Below are 14,701 nucleotides of genomic sequence, written 5' to 3'. Positions count from 1 at the left end.
GAACTGTATGCAATACAAGGTTTATAAAGTCAAAGCATAACCAAAGCATTGGGCATGTATTCAATACTCCAACTATTAAAGGCCAATATCACACAGGCCTTCTTAATCATTTATCTACCTGCTCTGCCACCTTCAAGGATTTTGACTTGTTCCAATGTTCCTCAGTACTTCCAAGGATCCTTCTTTTCATGCTGCATAACCTAGCCTGAATAGTACTCCAAAAATACACCGTTTCATTTATCTGGATTAAATTCTATCTGCCACTTCTCAGTCCATTTCACCAACATATTGCAAACACCCTGCAGCCTGATTACTGTCCGTACTGACAACAACTCTTAACTTGGTGTCATCTGCAAACTTACACATCATGGTCGCTTACACTCACATCCAACTCATTCACATTTATTACAAACAGCAAGGGTTCCATCACCAACCCCAATGGAACATCATTTATCCCAGGCAACCAATCACAAAAACAACCCTCTACCATCAATCATTTACCTCATACTAAAACAATCAGGTTGGTCAGACAGGATCTATCCTTGACAAAGTCATGCTAGCTATCTCTGATTACTCTCGGATTCTGCCAGTCATTAATCCTGCCCCTCAATTTCTTTTTCAATAACTTTCCAATAATGATGCAAGACTCATAGGTCTGCAATTGCTAGGCGTATTTTCTTGCTGCATTCTTCAAGATCAAGACCACGTTCGATGATCTCCAATCACCTGATATCTCTCTTTGATGCCTAGTCCCCCTGCAACTCTAATTTAACACCACTATGCATTAACCAACCTTGCAACTAGGATATTAGTCCCCCTCCAGGTCAGGTGCAAACCTTCCTTTCAGTACAGGTCCCACCTTCCCTGAGAGAGAGATCAATGATCCAAAAACCTTACGCCCTCCCTCCTACATCAAATCCTTCGTCATGTATTAAACTGTATAATCCTCCTAGTTCTGGCCTCACTAGCATGTGGCATGAGTATCAATCCCAAGACTACATCCCTAAAGTTCCTGCCCTTTAACTTAGCACCCAACTCCCTGAACTCTCTATGCAGAACCTTGTCACATGTCCTACCCATGTAACTGGTATCTACATGGACCATGACCTCTGGCTGTTCACCCTCCCACTTGAGAATGCTGAGGACTCTGACTTGAGAATTCAAGTCACAACCCTCGGATAGATGCTCCTCTGATTTTGGAACCTTCTCCCCATTTAGATAATAGTCTACACTATTGTTCCTTTTACAAAAATGAATTATCACACATTTTTCAACACTGTAATCCATCTGTCACTTTTTTTGCCCATTTTTCCAATTTGTCCAAGTCCTGCTACAATCACATTGCTTCCTCAGCACCACCTTTCCCTCCACCCATCTTTGTATCATCCACAAACTTTGCCACAAAGCCATCAATTCCATTATCTAAATCACTGACAAACAATGTGAAAAGTTGTGGTCCCAATAGTTACCCCTGAGAAACACCACTAGTCGCCGGCAGCCAACCAGAAAAGGCCCGTTTTATTTCTACTTGCTGTCGCCTGCCTGCTTATCCATGCCAGTATCTTTTATCTTGTTAAGCAGTCTCAGTGTGGCACCTTATCAAACACCTAAAAATCCAAGTAAATGACATCTACTGCCTTTGTTCACCCAACTTGTTACTTCCTCAAAGAACTCTAACAGATTTGTCAGACAAGATTTCCCTTTACAGAAACCATGCTGACTTTGACTATTTTATCATTAGTCTCCAAGTACCTTGAAACTTCATCGTTAATAATAGACTCCAACACTTTCCCAACCACTGAGGTTAGGCAAACTGGCTTGTAATTCCCTTTTCCTTCTTTTCTTCCTTCTTAACAAATGGAGTGACATCTGCAATCTTCCAGTCCTCTGCGACCTGCTAGAATCAAGTGATTCTTGAAAGATCATGAACAATGCATCTGTTATCTCTTCAGCAACCTCTCTCAGGAGTCTGGGATGCAGTTCATCTGGTCTGGTCCAAGTGACTTATCCACTTTAAGACCTTTCAGTTTGCCTAACATTTTTTTTGTAATAACAATGATACTCATGGACCTCTGGCACACTGCTAGTGTCTTCCACAGTGAAGACAGATGCAAAGTACCAATTAGGTTTGTCTGCCATTTCATTGTCCCCCATTACTATCTCATCAGCATCATTTCCCACTGGTCCAACATCAACTCTCACCACTCTTTTACTTTTTATATAACTCAAAAAATTCTGGCATCCTGCTTCATATTATTGGCTAGTTTGTCCTCATATTTAATCTCTTCCCTTTTTCTAGCTTTTTAGGTGTCTTTTGTTGGATTTTAAAAGCTTTCCAATCATCCAACTTCCCACTTACTTTTGCTACCTTAAATGCCCTTTCCTTGGCTTTTATGCAGTCCTGAGATTCCTTTGTCAGCCACAGTTGCCTGTCTCTGCCATTTGAGAACTCCTTCCTCTAATAATGAAATCCCATTTGGCATGGTGATAGTACATACAGAATGTAATTAAATGTTTCCTACATGTGAACACAGGGCTTTTTCCTCCATATATTATGGCTGTTTTATTTAGTTTTCCAGCAATTATGTAAATCCAGAAATTTAAACAAAAATCAGTAAAACTTTGATCCTCCCTCATACTATCCTGATATATTAACATGATTTTTCTTTTCTTGACATTGAAAATAAAAAGTGGAGATTTTAAACTTTCAATGGCCATTATTTGTCACTTGGTAAACCTCAGCTCTCTAGTCATTTTGTGATAATACAGGATATATTTTCAATGTACTCAATCATTTATTTTTTAATTCAAAGAATAGCCATTTCATAAATCAAAATTAAGTTGTCAATTATTTTTCTCAGATATCTAAATATTATAAAACTTCCCATTCTCTTTGGGAACAATAGCCAATATCTGAAAAAAAAATCTAAGTCACAAAGCATATTTTTCTAATTTGGCAAGTAACTTAGGCCTTTGTATGTACACATACAAAACTGAAAGAAGCCCAGGCTATGCACTCCTGTTGACAGCTCCATCTAGTCTTGAACACATCTGGTAGAGCTATACTCTTTTACAGGATTAAAAAATTGAATACATTTAATATTTGACATAATTAATAATCAATCTTGGAAACAATGTAGTACTTTATTTTAAATCAATTTGTAGTTATAATGCACATTTTGTCAATTAGCATGATATTTATAATTGATCTATCATTGATCAGTGACTCGTTGCTAACTATTTAGGATTTATAGAGGTAGGATACTACATTCAGTAGTTATCTAACATATCTAACAGAGTAAACCGATTCTTATCACCAATGATGTAACTGAATGAAATGTACTTCGAAACAAAGTACTTGGAGCAACCATCAGAGCCAGTCAAGTAACTAAAGACATGGAAGTATTTAGGCAATATAGGGTAGCTCTATCACTAATTTACTCATGTTGAAAATGACCAAAAAGAAAAAAGGACACCAGAATTGTCTACCAAAAAATGATCTGACAAAAAAAATACACCAGTGCTGGATCTTACCCGACAGCTGAAGAGTGATCCTGGTGAATCTATTTTATCTGTTGATCTACTGAAATAAAAACAAACTTAAATTTAACATTACGCATTAAATATATTAATACAATATTCCCTTTAAATATAAGCTTATTTCTAAAAACAAGGTAGTTTTTTTTAAAGTATATATATTTTTATAAAGAGCATGTAATTCACTGAAAACATTATTGGTGGTATGGTGTTAATGTTGGCTCATTCACAATTATGTCATGTTCTAACATGCTATAGAAGAAGGAGAATGCCCTTAACTCCTGGTAGAGTCATCGGGGCACCGTCATGACAAGCTTTTTGCACCGATCTTTTTGGTCATTGCTTATCATGTAGTGTTTCTGTAGCATTCTCCAGCTTTTTTTTTAAACGAGGTCAAGTTCCTAGCTCAATACTCAACCCAAAACGGATGGAAAGCAGACAAAGGAGCCAGCTGGATTCAAACTCTGGACCATTCCTTCTGGAGTCCAGCGCTGATGCCACTATGCCACCAGCCTGCCAAACATGCTATAGAACTGGAGTAAAAATAAGAGTGCTGGAAACACTCAGCATATTAAACAACATCTGTAGAATACAAATGCAGGCTAAGCTATCTCATCAAGATATTAACAGCCCTTGGAACTTAGATTTGTAAACATATCCTTGAGACTAAACAGTAGCTTTCAGAACATACTAGTACAAGAATACTGCATTGATAGCATTGGGTTGATCAAGAACTGTTTTAGTATCCAGTTCTAGGGCTCTGTGCAGCCATTTGACAGCAAGAGGGGTGTCAAATCTTATTTTTAATGGGGTCACCTTATAGCAATGTGCACAAAAAATATAAACTGGGAAACAAAGCCTCCTGTAAAGCTCCTGACAGGTCCATCTACTCCTGAAAAGTTACAGGCCAACACACGTATCCGGACACTTCAGCTGTAGAAAAACAAAGATTCACTTCACTTCAATAAAGTAATTTGACTGTGTTTTTACTTTCAATTAATTCAAGAGGAATCATTATTATATTTAAGTGAAATACAGCAGAATAGATTTTATCCAAGCATTAATTTCCATTTTTAAGAGTCGAAATTTATCATGCATTCACAAATCCAACAAATTGTGATTTTAATTGAAAATATCAATTGCATCTATCATGTTATTTCACATCACATCTTATCCAGCATTTGCAAACAAAAACAACATACAACAAGCAAGGATCAATAGAAGGCACGAATTCTGACCACTCTTTTTTTCATCCCAAGGACTGCAGCTCTCAGCAACGTGGATAGAATCAGAGTCATAGAACACTACAGCTCAGAAACAGGCTTATTAGCCAATCTAGACCATGTCAACCTATTAATCTGCATAGTCACATTGAGCTGCACTTGGACCATAGCTCTCCATTCCCTTCCCATCCATGTATCTATCCAAATTTTTCTTGTGTTGAAATCAAGCCTGAATCCACCACTTTCACTGCCAGCTTGTTCCAAATTCTCATCACTCTCTGAGCAAGCTCCCCCTTAAAATATTTTCAGTTTCCAGAGCCTATTATTAACCTAATTTTAAAAAAAATATATTTGTGAGAAAAGTTCAGTAGAACACTATGGTTTCAGCCAAGAATTTGCGTTAAGATTCAGATCTGATATAAAAGAAACTTTGCTGTTGATGATCATGTGGTGAGTTCAGAAGTGCAAGCACAATTCCTGGTGGACATGAAAAGAACTTAAATGAACTGTTAAGTTCCAGCCCCAAGAGATAACCATGGGGGACATTTGACAGGAGTATGCACGTTCAAATTTAAATACATACCAATGAAAACATACTTGCACTGTATTAGACTTCTGATGTATGAACTGGAAACACTTAAAACTGTTACAAAAGTAATGTTTAATAGCCACAATTTTAAGTACTGCACAGTGCTTATTTTGATGTGATGTAAATTATAGGAAACCAGTTCCAGTATACATTTCAGTAGTTATAAAATAAATTTCAAATTTAGATGTGTATGTAAATAGTTGGATTAAGACAGCATAAATGAAGTCCCCACGGTGACAGTGTGGGGGAAGGGAGGAAGGCCAGTCATGCAAAACAGAATAAGGATTAAAAATACCTATTAGATTCCAATGTTTTTTTCTTCTTGTCTCTTCCACTTAATGATGAGTGTATTAACAGTCTGCAAGAGATATAGTTTCATATAAATACACCAGTTAGATTAATCAAGCAACAACGTACATGGATGGAGGGCACCATCTATTCATTTATTAAAAATACTATTTTGTAGTTGCTCATTTTCATACTTTCCCGACACCTTATTCTAAAAATTATATATTTAAACTAGATATTAAAGAAGTCAGACAATAGAAACAGCTCAGAGTTAATTTTTGAACTATTTTCCTCTGCATACAAGTATTCTGTGTTATTCAAGCATCAGGCTTTCTGACCACTTTTATTGGAGGAGTATTCTGATTTTCTATTACAATAAACCGGTAGCAGCAAACCATTAACAAACAAGTCACAATATGCTTTACAACATGTTTACTTTGAAATAGACTCATACATGTTAAACATATATGTTGACACCAAATATTTACTGGACTTTCATGAGATGGTGACAATAAACAGTAATTTTCCACCAGTAATGCTTAAATAACTACGTTTATTAATACCAATGAAAGTCTATAAGGTGATCCCACATTCCCTGACTAAGTTTAAAGAAAATTGAAAGAATCTGAAAGTCTGCAGATGATATTAGAATACAAGGCAGTAAGATCAATTACTACAATTCAAGCAGCAATTGTGGAAAATGGACTGGCTTCAGTGAGTCATGGAGCAGTAAGAAAATTTAAAAAACTTAATTTGGACACTGAATCAATTTTATAAAAGTTTTCAGTATCTAAAACCATAGCCTTGGCTCTATTTCAGAATTCTGTTATTTGAATGACATATTATATTTTCAAAACTTTTCTGAGGAATAGAGAAAAAAAACATATACTTGACTGCTATACACAACTGAAAATATTTCATGTATATCTAGGGTCCCAGATACAAAACAATATCAGCTATCATTTATAGAATGGAACCACAATTTTCCAACTGAACTACACAGATACTTGGAAGAGAAATAATACTCTCACACCATGGTTACAAGAATGGAGAAACAGAATAATATGACATTTCTATAGTTAAATAAAAGTTCTGCACACCAATGTGAGGAACTGAAGAGAGGGTCAAGCTCAATGTCAATGGAAGTGAAAGAATGAACATAGAAGAATTCAAACTCAGTAGACCAAGCAGCATTTGTGCAGAGAGAAAGGTAGCTGATGAGGTCAATGGCCTCTTAGTAGAAATGGAAAAACGATAAAAGGTTGTTTTAAGTTAGAGAATGCAAAGAAGTGGTGATGGTGATGAAGATATGCAGGGATAGAACTGCTGTTGGATGTCATCTGAGGGGAAAGAATGTTTATTATCCACAGATGACTTGTCCAGAGGAGTGTAAATACAGGGTGGTAAATAAAGGGAACAGAAGAAAGAGTGGAACTGTAAAAGAATATTACAGCTGTTAGACATCTGGTTCAACTTGATGCTCAAATTGCTTTCATTTCCAATTTCTAGCAAATGCTGTTTTTGAAGCCTACAAGTTCCAGCACTTTATTTGCTCGCTTTACTATTCTTTTCAACCCCGTTTACTCTCATTTTCAGACATAGCAACAATAATTAAAAAGCATGTTTCTCTAATACCAAAGGCACATGTTGCCACCTATGCAACTTTAGAGCATCTATGAAAGTGTGGAGCCTGTTTGTTTCTTGGCACCCATTTCCTCTTTTAAAACATGCTCATTTATTCATTCTTTAAGTACTTGATAGAAGGGTCACCAACATGCAATATTAGCTATTTTACTTTCTACAGATGTTGCCCAACTTGCAGTGTACATCCACCTTCTGATTTAATTTCAGACTTTCAGAATCTTTTTTTTTGGTTTGGAAAGAAGGGGACTAGTTTCAGCACTTCACTAAAGTGGTAACAAGCAGACATTAATTCAGCATATTGATCCCAGAAACAGGAGAGAACTTAAACTTTAAAGGACGGTGAAACCTTTGGGATGGATAGCATTCACTTAAGGTAACAGCAGACCTGCAGCCTAGATGTTTACCATCTTAAGTTTCTGTCTTGCATAATATGCTAATTCTTATTTGATCTCTATCAGAGTTTACTATGTATGAAAGATTAAAAACTTATGGAGCAATCATGCCAAAATATTTACATTCAAAATCTATGACTATACTCCAGAACTTCACATTCCAAAGGCTCAAGATTCTGAGTTAAATTAGGTGTCAATGTTATGGACGCTAACTAGTGAAAAATAATCTAATGCAAATTTTATAAATATTTATACATTAGTACAAGTAAACTAGTTTCAAATTTCTGTTTGTTCTGTAAATGTACCTTGATCCTGGTCCTGCTGCCCTTCTCCTCTGGATAAAGTTTTCATTGAATGATGCTTTAAAAGTTACTGGCCTCCGTCTGTACTCACACACCATGACCATCAACCATTCCAATAGGAAACAAGGAAGTAAGAAAGGTATTGGGAAATTATATGGAAGTTATTAGTAATGACATGTGAAAATTCAAGACTAGTTATTTTATATTTTTTTAAAATTGCCACATTTGGCATTCTAGAAATACAGTACACAGAAGTATAGCAACATTGAAAGTGGGCTGCTCATTAAATAAACTAAAAGTAAAAAGACAATGAAGAACAGGGAGTAGAAGAGAAAGCAAAAGCACATAAAAGGTGAAGCATAGACAATTGTTCCCAAATGCAGTTCACTAACAATTCTATTTCTTTCCCTGAAATCCATATTTAAAACTCTATTTCTGGCCATCTTTACAGATAAAATTTACGAAAAAGCCCAACAGATGCAAATTTATGTCTGCTACAAAACCTTTCCAGGCAATCTACTTCTGATATCTTGAAGAATTACTGCAATAAAAATAACAAACTAATTAAATACAATAATGAAAGTCAGTGTTAACGGCTTAAACCATACAAAGATTGTACTAAGCAACTACATATCTCCAGCAAGCTGCATAATTTAGTTACATTGAATTGCAGCTTTACAAATTTTATTACACCGAAAGGATTGCCGTTTCAAATGTTCTATTCACAATACACAAACATTTATAATACCTGTTCTGTGGTTCCTGCTGTAATATTTGAGCTGCTATTTTACGCAAATCCATAACTTCCTTCAACTCATCCTCATCTCGAAATATTTGTTGCATTTCACTTGAGCGCCTGCAGTTTCACAAATTAATTAATTATTTTGTGAAACCACCTCCAGAACAAACAGAATAATACCTACAATCTTCTTCAGAGAAAAAAAATCCCCTGAACTCTGCAATGACAAGTTTAAATTTTTTCAACAAAGCAATAAATTTAATAGTTGCATGCATTGCCCATCTTTTCTTTGTGAATCATTTTGGATGGTATTAAGAGAATGCAGGGATTGGATGCAAACTAAAATAATTCAGAATTGTCAAAACTTTAATTGAGTGCAACTTCAATAGATTACACATATGATGGGGTGAAGCAGTGCGTTGCTCAGTATATTAACGGATGTTAAATTATAAAAAGTTATATTCCTATCAAACTAGCAAAACTATGTTAATGAAGTTTTGATCTGAAAATTAAATCAGGTTTTTAAATTATGTTCGCGTAAATGAAGGTACATCAGCCTTCTGTATCCAAAATGTGTTTTACCTAGTCAAACATGTGCCCAGGGAATGCGACAAATGGAAGAAACTTGTATAACACATTCTATACCCCTAAATCCATTTGTTGTTTAGAGGCTTACCAGTTTCTGTCTTTAATATATTTAATGATTCCACCACCACAGCTCTCTGAGGGCAGAGAATTCCAAAGAATCAAGGCTAATTGAGAAGAGACATTTCTCATCTCTCGAGACAACCCTTTATTTTGAAAGGATGCCTTCTAGTTCCAGAAATCTCTGCCAAGTAAACATGCTCTTTATGCAAATCCTGTCTCCCTTCTTCAAAGACTTGTTTTAATAATACCACCTCCCATTCTCCTAAACATTAATGAGCTTTGGCTTAATCTCAAATCTTTAAGAGATACAGCAAAAAAAACCAGGCCCGTCAGTCCAGTGACTGCCAAACAAACTTACCAAAATAAACTCTTTGTATTTTAAAGTTAACTACCATTTGCCAATGCTTGTCCCATTTTCCAGTTGATTTAGATCCAACTATAATCTTAGATAATCTCCTTCATTGTCCATTATACCATTTATGTTGGTGTCATTCACAAATTTACTATATCAAAGGAATCTCAGATAAACTGTCAATATAGATGACAAACAACAGTGGACCCAGTACAAATTCTTGCAGCACACCACTGGTCATAGGCTTCCAATCTGAAACAACCCTTTACTTAACAACACAACATGGTAATTTTGTATTCAATTGTCTAGCTCACCCTGGATCCCAAACAAACCGAAATGTGGGAGCTCATTAAAGAACTTGCTAATGCCACCATGTTCTTAACAATCCTCTTGGTCACTCTAAAACACTCAGTCAAATTGAGAACTTCCCATGAACAAAGCTAAGGCAACTAATCTGAATCAATCCTTGCCTTTCCAAACAGAGGTAGATCGTGTCTTGCAGAATCCCCTCCAGCAATTTTCCCATCACTGATGTTAGACTCACCAGCCTGTATTTTCATAGACTGTCCTTGCAGCCCTTTTTAAATAAAAAAAAGGCAACATTAATCACCCTACACACACAAAATGCTGGTGGAACCCAGCAGGCCAGGCAGCATCTATAAGGAGAAGCACTGTTGACGTTTCGGGCCAAGACCCTTCATCAGGACTAACTGAAAGGAAAGATACTAAGAGATTTGAAAGTAGTGGGGGGGGGGGATAGGGGGAAAATGCGAAATGATAGGAGAAGACCGGAGGGGGTGGGATGAAGCTAAGAGCTGGAAAGGTGATTGGCGAAAGTGATACAGAGCTGGAGAAGGGAAAGGATCATGGGACAGGAGGCCTCGGGAGAAAGAAAGGGGGAGGGGAGCACCAGAGGGAGATGGAGAACAGGCAGAGTGATGGGCAGAGAGAGAGAACAAAAAACACACAACTAAATATGTCAGGGATGGGGTAAGAAGGGGAAGGGGGCATTAACCATCAGGTTGGAGGCTACCCAGCCAGTATATAAGGTGTTGTTCCTCCAACCTGAGTATGGCTTCATCTTGACAGTACAGGAGGCCATGGATAGACATATCAGAATGGGAATAGGGACAGTGGAGGAGGCCATGGCTGAATTAATCACTCTTTAGTTTTTTGCTAGTTCACAAATATCTCTTCAGGACACCCAGCAACTTCTTTCCAATCTTTCAGTAATGTCCTGGGAAGCACTTGGTCTAACCTGAGGGATTTATCCACTTTTATGTGCTTTAAGGCTGCCAGCATGTCTTCTTTCATTGTGGACAGATTTGGGCAGGTTTCAGGAATTCACTGTTCCCATTCCCAAATCCCCATTTCCATAACCTGCTCCACAGTAACAGCAGACAGGAAATATTCATTTAGGACCATGCCCATCTTCCCAGCTCCACACAAGCAACTACGCTGATGCTAAAGAAGAACCTTTTCTCTCCAGTTACTTTCTCACTTTTAATGGGCTTTTAGAATTACTAGATTCACCTTTACTTATCTGCCAAGGCTATCTCATGTTTTCCCCCTTTCTGCCCTGAGTTCCTTCTTAATTCTGTTCTTACATAACTTAATTTCCTTAAGCAATTTGTACAACTGCCCATGCCTGATATGCCTTTTTCTTGACAGTTTCAATCTTCCTCATTGACCAGGGTTCCCTAATCTTGAAGGCCTTTCCCTTCATTCTAAAAAGAACATGCTCATCATGAACTCTCCCAACCTCAGATTAAAAGCCTCCAACCAACTGGATCATACAAGGCATTCTGCCATGTTCAGTGCTCATACTTGCCATAACTTGCTTTCTCATGCCTTAGATATTCCCCAACCTTCACAAGAATCTAGGTTTGAGCAATCCACCTTTTGTTTAATTATAAATTTCTCCTGAATTATCACCATCTCCCACTTGATTATCTTTCACTATCCTGATATGATTGATTTTCAAGTGGCTTTTTCTATTCTCACTAAATTTGTCCATGCCACAATTTTATTTAAGGGTTTTATTTGTCAATTTCTATAAACACTCTAAATCTAAGTGGGTTACGATCACTGACTACCCACTGCCTACCTTGCCATTGCAGCTCCCCAAAGCCCTTTCCTATTAGCCTCAGTTTATTAATTAAAAAAAGATCTTTTGAATGAACTTTAGAATTGCTTTTGTGTTCTATTGTCAGCTCCAGTTTTTCTTAGGATACTTGTACTTGAAATCCCATATTCATTACTGTTACTCTTAGGATTTACATAAAACTTGTTTGATCATCACGAAATGCAATTTTCCTTATTTTCTGTGAGTCAGTTCAATCCAAGGAGCTTTATCTGTGCATCTTTTCAGCAATCTCCCATCTACCTTATTTGCAAATGCTGAAGTTGGGAATAGTGAACCATTATTCCACTAAGCCATATTTCAAGTAATAGATAAAATGCTTATCTGCATCCTTAATTCATTACCTTTACAACCTGCACTCACTGGATTGATATATGAACTATTAAGCATTTCCTTAACTTGAGATAAAAGCTTTGCTTGCTCTGGTTTCCAAACCCATCTCTCTGCCTTCCAGATTCACTAGCAAGTGCACTCTCAAACTGTTGCCTTTTTCACCTCAGCCTGCCAATTTAAATCTCCTCAAAAGCACTAGCAAATTCTCCACAAAAAATGCAGTCTTACCACAGATTACATGCCCATTGAACCAATCCCAATGACTCAAGAGACTAAAGCCCCATCTACGACAGTGTCTCTTCGCCAGCCATCCATTTGCAGTTTCTACGCTCACCCATGCACAGCACCAACTGTAATCCAGAATTATTACATTTGGAGATTCCACATTTTAATTACTTCTTTAGCTCCCTGTACTTGACTTGCAGGACCTGATCATCTTCGCTACATCACTGGTACATATATGGAACATGACACTTTCATGTTCTCCCAGTTCCAGAAGTTCTGTTCTTGACCCTGCCCTTGTACTTTCATATTGGTGCTGTGGATTTTAGAAATCAGCCAAGATGACTTACTCATTTTAAAAATGAAAACATGGAACTACAGTGAGTTATACACACAAAATGCTGGAGGTACATTAGTAGGCCATTCATAGAGAAGCTCAATCCAACTGATTCGGTAGATGCAGTGTATTTAAATTTGGCAAGGTGCAACATGAAGACTGGTCCATAAATTTAGAGTTCAAATTACTGGATGAAGTGTGTTAACATGGATTGAAATCTGGCAGTCACATTAAATAAATGTAACACACACAAAATGTTGGAGGAACTCAGCAGGTCAGGCACCATCTATGGAAATGAATAAAGAGTCAATGTTTCAGGCAGAGACCCTTCACGACTATTGTTACTGAAATAAATGGGTTCTTTTCAGGTTTGAAAGATGCATGTAGTGAGTACCCTACAAAGCAGCTACTGGCACTCTATTGTTTACTATTTACAACAACTTGGAAAAGGAATCAAAAAATGAGGTTTTCAGCTTTGTTACTCATTCAAAAATTTGTGAAAGAACAAGTTTTGTTGTGATGAGGACATTTTAATTCTGCTGTGGAAAACATTGTAGACACATGAGTGGATGAAATTCTGTCAAATGCAGTTTAATATGGAGAGGAGAGGTAATGCAGTTTAGGATGAGGACTTAAAATTATATATTCTCAAAATTGATGAGAATAGCACATTTATTGCAGAATATATGGATTATAGTAAACCATTTTATGAAGTGCCATATGACAGATCAATCATGAAATTAAAAGCTCAAATTCCAAGGGAAAGTGACAAACTGCATTAAGTATTGGACCCTTGGACCGGTGGAATCAAGAAATGCTTTTGGCTATCAGTTAATGAGGAATACAGTGAAGTTCTGCATTGTTCAATACTGGGTTGCTTGTTTCACAAAGTAAACATCATTTATGTTCACTTACATGTAGGCTCCACAATTAGTTTGCTAATGATAAAAAAATAAAAATAAAAACTGATGTTGCATTTGATATCAAGGAAGATTTGAGAAGTGGCATTAACTTAAATGCATTTTTGACCAGCATGATCAGAATAAGCCATGCTGAATCCTCATGAACTATAAATGTCTCACAATTCACAACATTCAAACTCAGTGTTAAATAGCTACTACATGAGTCCTGAAGGTTTCTCGGCACACTTCCAACACAGCTGACAGATTCCACTGCAAGATATATTCTTGCCAGGAAACAGACTGTTAGTTTTAGAAATTTTATGAAGAATAGATGTTTTTGGTTAAATAAAACCGCAAGTTTATCTGCTATAGCAATTCACATGCCTAATTCCATTTGGACACATTATTGGACTATCATCCACCACCCTAACATTGCAATCCAAATCTTAAATTCTTGTTCGTTAATTGCTTATTTTTCATGCCTCTCTAGTGTCATTACAAATCAACTTTAACTTGAACACTTTAACAACAGCCGATGGAAAAGAACTTTATTTATATTCTTTGCTATTAGTGAAGTGAAGACAATTGTTAGTGTTCCTGTTAGTTTCTAAGATTTAAGAATCACACAACTTCTCTACTTAGCCACAAAGCATTATCCTAATACCTGGAACTATTCTAAATAAAATCTTTTAAATCCTCCTTAACAATACAACATCCATTCTGCACTATAGTGCTAAGAATGCGATCCAGTACTCCAGCTGTAGCAAAACAGTGTTTTATATAAAGTTGGCATAATTCACTAGTAGTAGATAACCAAGCAATTAACACAGGACATAGGATTTGAAATAATGATATAATCGCCTTCAAAAATCTGAACGTGTGCAGAAGATATAAAAACACAAAGACATGTGGCCCCTGCATTTCAGGGGCAGGGTGGGGGGGGGGGAAGAGAGCAGGAGCAAACATGTGTTACAAAGAAGATGGTCCGCATTGTGATTTTCCATAATGTGAAGCTACATCAAGAAATAAATTTAAAATATAGTAAACTAT

At 36.7% G+C, this 14,701-nt stretch overlaps 1 protein-coding gene across 3 annotated transcripts in view; it reads right to left on the bottom strand.

The window, feature by feature from the left end:
• The window catches only part of lrch2 (leucine-rich repeats and calponin homology (CH) domain containing 2), a 180,439-nt gene that overhangs the window by 50,203 nt on the left and 115,535 nt on the right, over positions 1-14,701 (bottom strand). The window contains exons 11-14 of one of the 3 annotated variants that reach the window (XM_059977329.1): positions 8,724-8,831; positions 7,979-8,056; positions 5,645-5,707; positions 3,535-3,583 (exon numbers count right to left, since the gene is read on the bottom strand). In XM_059977329.1, coding sequence (XP_059833312.1) covers positions 3,535-3,583; positions 5,645-5,707; positions 7,979-8,056; positions 8,724-8,831 — 298 coding nt within the window. The remainder of the gene's footprint in view (positions 1-3,534; positions 3,584-5,644; positions 5,708-7,978; positions 8,057-8,723; positions 8,832-14,701) is intronic. The other 2 variants (XM_059977330.1, XM_059977331.1) reach the window with 2 other exon arrangements.

Source organism: Hypanus sabinus, chromosome 8 (assembly GCF_030144855.1).
Source record: "Hypanus sabinus isolate sHypSab1 chromosome 8, sHypSab1.hap1, whole genome shotgun sequence".
NCBI classification, from domain to species: domain Eukaryota; kingdom Metazoa; phylum Chordata; class Chondrichthyes; order Myliobatiformes; family Dasyatidae; genus Hypanus; species Hypanus sabinus.
The sequence above is the reverse complement of the archived record's forward strand: the minus strand, read 5'-3'. Positions and strand labels throughout refer to the sequence as shown.